Raw genomic sequence first — 11,896 nt, forward strand, 5'->3', positions numbered from 1 at the left:
AAAAAAAAAAACCCCACCAATAAAAAAAGCTTTAACCCGTAACCCTATCAGCATCATCCAAATTTAGTGCTGGTAGAGTTATCTGCGGGTCAAATTTAATAGAGTCACTGTGAATACCAACTTCTATACCAGGATCAGGGATCTCAATCATTCCATATAACTCCTCCCGTGCTTCAGGCAAAGCAACTCCTACTTCAACTACACTCTCTTTTTTGGTAGATGAAATATATGCTTCTTCTACCTGAGGTAACTGGACATTGTCCAGATTTTCTGATACACTTTTAGGGCACGAAGAAGGTTCCTCTTCATGTAGTGTAACATCCTCCCTTCGCTTCTCATCCATATGGTCTTGACTTTGAACTATAGAAGGACAAGATTCACGTACACAATTACGAAACTCTCCAAAATTATTCTTCTGTTGGAGATGTGCAAGGTGTCCATTTGTTAATTTAGAATTAGAGGACAAGCAAAGTTCCTCTTCAGGAACATTCTCTCTTTGCAACTTATCAAAACGGTCCTTACTCTGAACTCTAGCCAAACAATCTTCATCCAAATATCCGTCCTTGCAAAGTACAGGATCACCATATTGCTGATCTACATCATTTTGGCCCTCATTGCCCATGACATTCATCCCAATTTCATATTTTCTATCTAACTCAGCACCACCAATCGTGCCATCTGAGAAGGGACATACAGGTTCATCTCTCATGCGGCATTTGTGACATAGAAACCCGATCAAGTGATTGATGTTCTCAACAGCCAGGCCAAATATATCTCCATGGAACCAACCTGCATTTGACAGAAATAAAAGTAATAAATAAGATAAGCTTTATAGTGCCGAAAAAAGCTTATAGCTTTTTGGATAAAAGTGACAATACTTGATCCAAAGATAACTATATCCAAGATAATAATAAGTTACATTCAGAGACAGGCAAAATTTCATTAATTATATTAGGTTTAGGCTATAATTAACAACTAAATCTGTCTTAGCTGCCCATCTTATGGAGCATATGAAAAACCAGAATCTTGGAAATACAGAAAAATCACTTACCTTGGCAGCGCTCACAACTAATATAGATAACTCCAGAATTGTATTCTTGATGGCAAAGACAGCAACATGGTGTTGTAATCAGATCCTGTTGAAAAGGTAGAATTACATTTCTTTCTTTAAAATCACTTTGTCCTTCAGTAACTGCCTTATGTGTCCATAGGAGCCCATTCAGCCAGTAAGAAAAACGAACAACTGATCTCTTCCTCTTACGCCAACTGATTCCATTCTCATATTTTTCAGACTTCGCACTTTCAGATTTATTTTCCTTGCTTCTCTTAGGACCATTAAATTTAATTTTAGCCCTTGTTCTTTCAGATATACCTTCCTCGCTTCTCTTAGGGCCATTAAATTTAATTTTAATCTTTGTAACAACATGTTTCCCTTTATCCTCTTTCGCCTCTACCGCTTTACCTTCAGATATTTTTCTCTTTTTTGAAACTTTTTTATGTCCTTGAGATTTTAGTTTCCCATTTCCTATGCTCTTTTGTCTTACTCTCTCGCTTCTTCTGCAGCTCTCTTCAACTTTCATGCTTTTTTTGTCCTTATCTCCTACAATCTTGCTTTTTATCTCCTTTTTTAACATCACACTTCTTTTGCCCCAGGCTGTAACATTAACAGTGCTTATTTCCCTGTCCATCAAATTCATACTATTTATGTTCTCTTCTTTTGTTTTCACGTTGGTCGTGTCCTCTTTTGATTTCTCAGTTTTTCTCTGTTTATCTTTCCCACTCATGGTCTTTGCATCCTTGCATCTGTTGCATGTGTAAGAAGTAGTTACAACACCTTTAGGCACTCTGAAATGCTTCCTATGGAAAAAGCCTGTTAAAAAAATATCACCAGGTTAGGAATAATAATCTCGGACTCACCAAACCCATATGATTAGCACCTTCAAGGATTCAACTGGAATAGAACAATGAAGAAGAAAAAGAACAGGTGTTAGTGAAATAAAAAGTCCGAGTACTGCTGGGATTTCATAATGACAAATATGGCAGGATAGACATCAATTAATCATGAAAGGGCATAAAATTACTTCAATGAAACCATCTACAAGTTTTACTAAGGACCGGTACAGTTTTAGTGAACTGCACGGGACTAGTAGTCCCGTGCAGTGCACTTTAATTCCGCGCTCGTGACCCAACCCCCCAAATCAGCGATCAAACCACCATTTCACAAAAAAAACCCATTAATTCTTCCCCCCAAAAGGCAAAAGCTCCAAATCCCAACAATAATCTCAGAGTTCGGTAGATGCCAAGATCCCAAGAATGAGCAAAAACTAGAGAGAACCCATCAAAAATTCACAGGATGCCCACCTTCGTCCTCCTCCTCCTCTTTCTCTTCACTCACTCTTCCTTCTCTCAACCCACCTCGAATCTCTCATCCCTGTGCCCTCTGGACTTCTCCGTCCTCAAAAAGTTCATCTCCCCCGCAAAAGCCAACCCCTCATGGCTCCCAGTAGACACCCCGACCGCTGCAACTACGCTCTCCAAGCCCTTCACCTGGTTCAGGCCCACTACCTCAGAGCCCACTCCCTCTTTCTCCCCCTCTCAACTCCTCCTCATCCTGCTGGCAAAATTACCAGTCTCTCCTCGGTGCCCTCGCCCCATCTTCCCCCATCAAGAGTCGGTGAGGTCGAGCGGGTTAGCGGGGTAGGCTGGGTAGGGATTGGGGATCGCGATTTCTGAGGGGTTGGGTCAAAGCGCCAAAAGAGACGGGGGCGGTCACGGGTGGGAAATGGGAATTAAAGTGCACTGCACGGGATTACCAGTCCCGTGCAGTTCGGTCTCTGCAAAACCGCCCCTTTTCTTTTGAAAAGGGTCGATTTTGCTTATTTTTTGTTTAGGGGGTCGATTTTGCTTAATAAATTAAGAAAAAGGGTGTTTTTAAAAATTTGTCCATATATATATATATATATTTCCACACAATTTTTAGCACATAGGGGCTAATTGGCAACTGAAAAGTAGATCGAAAATAGATAGTGAAGACAAAGCACTTGCCCTCGACTATCTATTTTGTAAATCTTGTATGGCAAAATGGAAAGGACAAATGTGAAAGTTGAGGTGGCGGCTGATGTGGCATCCACTTTCTTTATATGTATGTTTGGTTTCTTCGGACAACAGATTGTAGAAGTATATTTTTTTAACGCGTTCTATTCGGCATATAGAAAACAATTATAGAAAGAGGTAAATGATTACCGAGGTAAGTTTACCCCTTCACAATATTATATTTAAAATCATGAAGAGAAAAACATGATTTAGCTATTTTTAATAATCTGGCAGGGTGTTTATGGAAAATAAAAGCAGGTTTTGCATATATATACCCTTCAAACCTTACATATTTGCAAATGTACCCATCAAATCTTGATGTTTCCAAAAGTACCCTCCAATTCGGTCACATTAGGTTTTTCTACCCTCCCATGTAGCAATATTTGTTTGCAAATGGTACAATGTAAAGTTGGCAACATTTTCTTCTTTAAAAACAAAAATTCTTAAGCAAGAGAGGTAAAAAAGCTCAATGTGAGAGAATTGAGCGGTAATTTTGCAAATACCAAGCTTCGGAAAGTAAATATGCAAATATGGAAGATTTGAGAGGTATATATGCAGAAACACCAAATAAAAATCAATGCATCTAGCACAAAGGATTTTGTAAATTAATTTGATGGACTCGTATGCATGTACAAATATCATAATGAAGATTTATATTGAATTATAAGAAGCATCTACAGAAGCTTAAACCAAGGGATGTAGTCCAAGTAATAAAATGTAAATATTTTTTAGTTATTCCATATCATTAATTACTAAACCCTATAAGTTAACTACCAAAAAAATTCTGCACCATAGTGACAAGAATTGTGGAGGCAGCAAAATTAGCGGGAAGAATCAAAATATTTGAGTGGATAATAATAGAGTAGTGTACATAGGAAAGGTAGGTGGGGAAGACTACGTGCGAAACACGACTCCTAGGAGATGATGAGATCAAAATCAAAATGCAAGCAACCGGCTTGGAAGTGAAAGCATGTAAAATGGTAAAGGACAGATGTAAGTACAGCACAACATCCCCCTCCCCCTCCCACACAAAAAAAAAAGAAAGAAAGAAAGAAAGAAAGAAAGAAAAGAAAAGAAAAGAAAAAAAATCAACCAACAAGCCTACAAATATGTGATAGAGAGAGAGAGATAATACATACATGCATACATATATAGGAGATAGAGTTGGCTATTTCAAGTTTATCTGTACTACTTTGAGTTCCTAAGAGCCAAAAGTTCAAATAACTTCATCTTCTTGACCATAGACCAAGTAGGCAAAATGAAGGTGTAAAGCAAAAAACACAAAAAAATGAATATGAGAACTTAACAGTGCCTATGTCTATGCATGTGAATTTTATTGTAGCATGACAATAACAAGAAAGCACATTCTCAAACCAGTCTTTAACAAGGTGAGTGCAAAATGATTGGTCATAACTTATCATGGGAGAAAGCACATTCTCAAACCAGTCTTTAACAAGGTGAGTGCAAAATGATTGGTCATAACTTATCATGGGAATATGACTACATTTGGCTCTTCGCCTTATTCAGTACAGAAATCCAGAAGGCTGTTGTTGTGCTGCATACCGTAACTTGGATATCTGAAAAAGGCAAGTCTACCTACCACCAGCTAGCCCTCAAGCATTTATGCAAAGCTTCACTCTTGGATATCTGAAAAAGGCAAGTCTACCTACCACCAGCTAGCCCTCAAGCATTTATGCAAAGCTTCACTCTTGTTCATAGTTGAGTTAGTAGGACATGACCCACCAGCTAGCCCTCAAGCATTTATGCAAAGCTTCACTCTTGTTCATAGTTGAGTTAGTAGGACATGACCAAGAGCATTAACATATGGATAGGATTCAATCATAAAAACTTAGTCAAATTCTGCTATGGAGCTTCATAATAGTCAATTTCTGTGTCATGGGAGAATATGTTTAGATGATAAAAGATGTCAAAAGATGGAGGGGAGAAAAAGGCTAGTTCTTTATCAAAACTAAGGATATCTATATCTGGATTTAAGTGTTCATCAGACAAGGTAGAAATGGTTTTTGGTACAGTATGACGACAACATAATTTTTTAAAATACTTTGAAGAAGAAAAAACCCGTATACAGGACTTTAATAATGCAAGAGCAAGGGGGAAGGAGTCCACAGATAGTGTTGTCTTTTCCCAGGTTTCCTAAAAGATATGCATTGTTTTAAATATTCCCCACATGGCTGTATCGGCCGATATGTCCTTCCATTAGACTTGCCGCAAAATGATACCAGTCTCAGTATCTTTTACCGCTTTTGGTATATTAAGATTTTCCAGATATATTTGGTGTCATTTCAGCTTCAAAAAATCAGCCTGTTTACTTACTTTTATCCACATGGGTGGGAGGGCATTTATACTTGACTACAAAGTTTATTTTGTACACCGCGGGGGGTTCCATTTTTCTTTTAATAGGGGTTCTAGGTATGGGTTTATATGGTCCAAATGAACCAACATAGGATTTTGACAGATTAGCTCATCAGTCATATCCTGTGGCATTAGAAATAATATTCTATTTGGGTATTGCTTATGCTGTCAAATTGCCGATTACACCCCTACATAAATGCCTACCAGATACCCATGGAGAAGCACAGTACAGTACATGTATGCTTCTAGCTGGAATCTTATTAAAAATGGGAGCATATGGATTGATTCGGATCAATGTTGCAATATTGATTTGAACTTTTATTTGGTTTACAAAATTGGTTTAGATATATAGTTCAATTGAGGTATAAACCAAAACAAAACAAAAAATCTGCTTATGTAAATAACCGGAAAAGAGAATTAGGCTCAATTTAGGTCATATTCTTTGCAAGAAGTTTTAAAAAAGATGCCATCTTTCTCCACATCTATGACATGTATACACATCATCTGATGTGACTACTCAATATTTATTATATATCTCAGATATATCCTTGATTTCCGCCATCTGATATGGATTTTTTCTGCCCGACATGTTCCCGAAATTATTGAGAACACTAAAGATATGTGAATTGGTCTATGTTTCATACCTCCAATAATTATGTTTCTACTATGACATCAGCTTGAAGCCTCTCATTTTGCAGCTGGTAGGTATATCAGTGGTGCCTGGTGGTTTCTTACAATAATAGGGTTGAAAACATACTTAGCAAAACACTTGGAAAGAAAAGTGGAAATATACAGAACCTTGGGATACAAGGGGCCAGTATAAAATCAGCTCAGTTGGTCCTAGGTTTCCTGCTAAAGATTTATGCTCATAGTATATGCAAGAGACAGCGCCACGATAAAAAACCAAAATAAATTTGAAGGTATAAAATGTCAGTTTCAGTACCCGCCCCCCCCGCCGCCCCCAACAAAAATTGACAACATAGATGATAATATTTTTACTCTAAGATAATAAGTCTCGCTCTTAATAAGATCTTAATGCCTTTCAAAGGGAACTTAAGCATATAAGAACCATGAAAAGATCAACATCATTCATAAACTTGGGTAACAATGATAAAACAATCTAAACTTTTTAGTCCAAATAAAGATAATCTTTAATTTCATTAAAATCTCTAAAGTTACCATCTTTCAACCAAAAATATTTTTTTCTTTTAAAACCTAACTGATAACAGATAGAAGCAGAATAGCACCTTCACCTTTTTTAGCTAAAAGATCTTTAATTAAGTGACCAAATTACAATCTGAAATGAAATTATAATAAAACCATTATACCTTTAGAAAAATAAATATCATGAGAAATATACTAAACACTAGTGATTACATGAACCTAAAATTTTAAGCTACTAATGTTTCTTGACGCCTCATATCATACCACAAACTAAAATGTATCAGACATTATTTCAGAAGAGGAGATCAATATTGACAAGACATATATTAAAATAATATAAACATACATCTTGAAGCAAGCTACTCCCAGGTTTACATTATAAAAGAATGAAATGTGAAGAGAACTCTCACCTGTTTTTTAATAAGGGCATGTTTGGTTATTTCCTAAAAAAACAAGAAATAGAAATGAAAACCAAGAAAACTCAAAAAGTACAATTTTATCCATTTCCATCCCTAAAACTCACCATCTAATAAAATATTATTTTTATCCAACAACTCATCCACCACATCTAATAAAATATTATTTTCATCCAACAACTCATCCACCACATCCACCACATCTAATAAAATATTATTTTCATCCAACAACTCATCCATCACGTCTAATAAAATATTATTTTCATCCACAACATCACTCAATTCATCTCATCTCATCATTTCAAATCACTCACATCATCCAATAAGATGGTGACAACTCATCTCATCTCATTAACATTTCATTTTCACTCATTTCCTCCCAAAAAGCTAGGAAAACAATTTCCTTAAGTGTGGGTCACATCATCCAATAATATAATGACAACTCATCTCATCTCATCTATTTTCTTATTTTTAAGAATGAACCAAACAAAAGAAAACAACATATTACAAGAAATAGGTTTCTTGTAATTCATTTCCTTATTTTTTTTGGCCAACGAAACAACATCAAAACAAGTTTTCTTAAAAAATCACTCACATCATCCTATAATAAGATGACAACTCATCTCATCCCATCTCCATTTCTTTGATTTCCTTCTTTTTTTAGCAAACCAAACACTCCCAAAACATTTCTTCTTAGAAATAGTTTTCCATTTCTTTGATTTCCCACTTTTTTTAGGCAAACAAACATACCCTAAAGGGAAAACTATGCATCAGGGAAGAATTATAAGGAGATGATTCGACAAAAGGATTTTTCTTTCTTTAAATTTTGGAAGAAAAGGAACTCTGGTACTCTGAATTAATAGAAAGTAGTAAAAATAGTATTTAGAAGTCAGTTTTCAAGTTTCAACATTATACTTGGCTTATGGGAATGTAAAAAACTTTTTTGACATATAGAGCATGGTATCAATTTGACATTTTGATAAAAACGGGGATATGTTTGTATTTTTATTTAAACTCGAGAACAAATATGTCATTATCAATGAACTTGAAACACCTAACAAGATCGGATATGACTACCTCATAATTCTCCAGATCCAGATGGTGGCCCAAAGCAGAAGCATGTTATGTACTTAAAAGAGCACTTTATGTCTAAGTAAGAAAAGCACAAACTAAGACCCAAAGTACTGATTTTTGTTTCTTTTGGAAACCCCAACCCCAAAAAAAAGCACATGTTTTAAGAATTAATATTTCTAAAAAGACACTACCCACTGTTTATTATGCTCCCGGTGAAAGAATAATAGCATGGAGAGACCTACTCCAATGATTTTGATTAATCAGCAAAATTTGGAACCTGAAGGATTCAAACAAATGTATAATGGATCATCGAGTCTTTCATATACTTGGATTCCTGAGACATTCACATGCATATAAATATCCAATTTTATTTGTAACCAACACACAAGTATATCGGCATGTCCTTGCAGCTAGTCACAAATAACACACATGTGATAAACAACAGCACTTAATAAAACAAGCAATAATACTAGGCAAGTACGAAAAAATTTCAGTTTGAACAGCCTTTTGATATAGGTGTGAACAAAAATCACAAATAGAAATTTCATCAAAATACATACCACTGCAGAGCTGGCAGTTGACAGCCTCCCTGTGCAAGAGAAAGAGAAGCATAAGCTACAATTTTCATTTAAATGAATATAATAGGAAAAGGGGTTGCATAAACATCTTCCTAACAGTAATAAAAGCTAACAAATCACAAAACAAGATGAAACCTTCTTTATTAAGGAGCTGGTTACATGCAAATGCTTGGTATATGACTAAGTGCACATGCATATATATGCAGCAGAAGAAAAGCTGAGATACTTCTTAATAGCATAACATATTTCCTTTCGTTCTCCAAAAAACTACTCGTATTAATTTGTTACTGGTCGTTGCTAGAGAATATTGGCAAGTATTTAACACACATAACAAAGCACAAAATAGTTTGGAAACTATAGAAAATCATTAACTATTCACTATATATCTGCTTTAGTGAAACATCAAAAGTTGGAAGGTGTGAACTATTCAATTTTAATACCAATTAAGTACCACAACGACAACAACATCATCAAAGCCTTTATCCCAAATGTTTGGGGTCGTCTACATGAATCATATTCTTCCATTCCACTCTATTATGGTACATCTCCTCCGTTAAGTTAAACATAATTATTTCCTTCTTAATTGCTTCCAACCAAGTTCTTTAAGGTCTACCGCTAGATATCATAACCCCATTAACTATAATACTATCACTTTTCCTAACCAATGCACTAAGAAATCTGCGTTGTACATGACCAAACCATCTTAGTCGATTCTCTCATTTTATCCTCAATTGGAAACCTCTAATCTACTACAAATGCACTCATTTATTATCCTATCTTTTAGTGTATGCCCACAAGACCATCGCAACATTCTCATATCTACTACACTCATTTTTTGCACATGTTATTTTTTAATTGCCAACACTCTAACCCATAAAGCATTGTTGGCCTTATAACCATCCTATAGAATTTTTTTTTTAGTTTCATTGGTATTCTACGATCACATAAAATTCTGGAAGCACTCCTCCATTTAAACCATCCAGATCTGATTTGATAAACAACATCATCCTCAGTCTCACCATCATACCAAATGATTGATCCTAAATAGCGAAAATTATTACTTTTAGATTTTTTTAACCATCAATATGTACTATAGGTTCTTTTCTTTTCTTAGTTTTACCAAAGAAGTACTCTATACATTCTGTTTTTGTTCTACTAATTCTAAAACATCTAGATTCAAGAGCTTGTTTCTACCTTTCTACTTTAAAAATTATCTATTTTCTAGTTTCATCAACGAACACTATATCACCAATTAATTACCACAGATTATCCCTAATGCAACTTATGAAACTAGAATGGAGATAATTTTTAAAGTAGAAGAAAGATAATTTTTAAAGTAGAAGAGAGATAATTTTTAAAGTAGAAAGGTAGAAACAGTTTAGCCTCTCCTTCATTAGTTTTTACCCTAATTATTACTCTATTATACATATCTTTAATCACATCAATATATATACTAGATATATGTTTCTATTTTAAATTTCACCGCATTACCTCTCTAGGCGTTCTATCATAAGCTTTTTCTAGATATATGAAAACCATATGTAAATCATTTCCCTTCTCTCTATATCTCTCCCTCAACTGTCTCAGAATATGATAGGTTACATAGTAGTTAACCTCACTGGCACAAAGCCAATTTGATCTTCAAATAAACTTGTCTCTTTTCTTAGTCTTTACTCAATTACCCTCTCCCAAAGTTTCAGAGTATGACTCATGAGTACTATACCATATATAATTTGAACAACTTTATATATCTTCTTTATTCTCGTATATCGGTATCAATGTACTAACCCTTCACTCATCAGGCATACTCTTTATCTCAATAATCTTATTAAATGATTTAGTTAACCATCCTACGCTTACATCTCAAAGATATTTCCAACTTTCAATAGGAATATTGTTCGGTACTACAACTCATCCACTTTTTATTTTCTTTAGAACATCTTTAACCTCACTAATCCTAATATGTCAACAATATTTATAATTTCTATCATTCACTATATGGTCAAGTTCTCTATGTTGCTCACTTGTTTGGTTATTATTAATACTATATGAAAGTGACTCCTCCACCTCTCTTTTATTTCCCCGTCGTTTACTAGAAATCTTTAATCTTCACTTATAATACACATAATATTACTCAAATCCCTACTCTTCCTTTCTCTAATCTTAGCAAACTTAATATATCTTTTTCTCCCTCCTTAGAAAAAGATCTGATGGCAATCAACATATTTTTTGATAATGCAACTCACACACACACACACACACACACATATCTTTTAATTAGGTACTACAGATTATCCCTAATACAACTTATGAAATTAATCCGGTGACAATCAACATAATTTTTTGAGACTGGAACAAACAATTGAAAGCAATAGCAATATTATAATCGAAAAGAGGTCCGTATGTATGTAGCATGGATACTTCTACTGTAAAGCCAATCCTGTACTCAACTATCAGACGCCCTTGTTGGGTATGGACCTTGAACACATGTTCTATACTTCTGAAAGCCTTATCCAATTATTTGTTAATCACTAAATGTTGAACTTATTTATTCACTTCCCTTTATTCGCAAAAGATTATATTTTAGTGGAAAAAGCCCATCAAAGCATTAACTTGTATAAGCTAAAAGTTTAGATATGTCTAGTTACCCTATAAAAAGTTCGAAGAGCCAAGACTTATTCCTTTTGCAAAATTATAAAAATCATGATAGGTCAACAGCTCAGAATATAGACAATCCTTGTATATTTTATATTATCAGATAATTGTCTAGACTTTTGAGTGTGCAAACATGTCTATCAGTCTAGACACATATAGTGTGCAAACATGCCACTAGTATATAGGTAATCCTTGTATGTAAGTGCGCACGCGCGCGCGTGCACACACACACACACACACACACACACACACACACACACACACACACACACACACACACTAGTGGCATGTTGCCATATACCCATGGCCCTCTCTTTAAGTTTCATGTCATGCATCCATATCATACCCATGTCATGTGTTTGTATTCATTCTTCTTAGGTTTCTTGAAAGCACATCTTAACCTGATGAGCAATTATTCTTGCTTATGCTACTGAAAGAGGAAAGAGTCAGGTCCAATAGATGATATAAAGATCAACTACTGAATGATTACAAGTTATGAAAACCATTGTTAACGGGCAAACAGAAAAGAGAAGACAACACATG

At 35.0% G+C, this 11,896-nt stretch overlaps 1 protein-coding gene across 1 annotated transcript in view; it reads right to left on the reverse strand.

Moving 5' to 3' along the window:
- Nucleotides 5–11,896, reverse strand: part of LOC109849133 (DDT domain-containing protein PTM-like) — a 23,044-nt gene continuing 11,152 nt past the window's right edge. The window contains exons 7-9 of the mRNA XM_020418946.1: nt 8,681–8,709; nt 1,052–1,870; nt 5–789 (exon numbers count right to left, since the gene is read on the reverse strand). Coding sequence (XP_020274535.1) covers nt 32–789; nt 1,052–1,870; nt 8,681–8,709 — 1,606 coding nt within the window. The 3' untranslated portion in view covers nt 5–31. The remainder of the gene's footprint in view (nt 790–1,051; nt 1,871–8,680; nt 8,710–11,896) is intronic.

Source organism: Asparagus officinalis, chromosome 7 (assembly GCF_001876935.1).
Source record: "Asparagus officinalis chromosome 7, Aspof.V1, whole genome shotgun sequence".
Taxonomy (NCBI): domain Eukaryota; kingdom Viridiplantae; phylum Streptophyta; class Magnoliopsida; order Asparagales; family Asparagaceae; genus Asparagus; species Asparagus officinalis.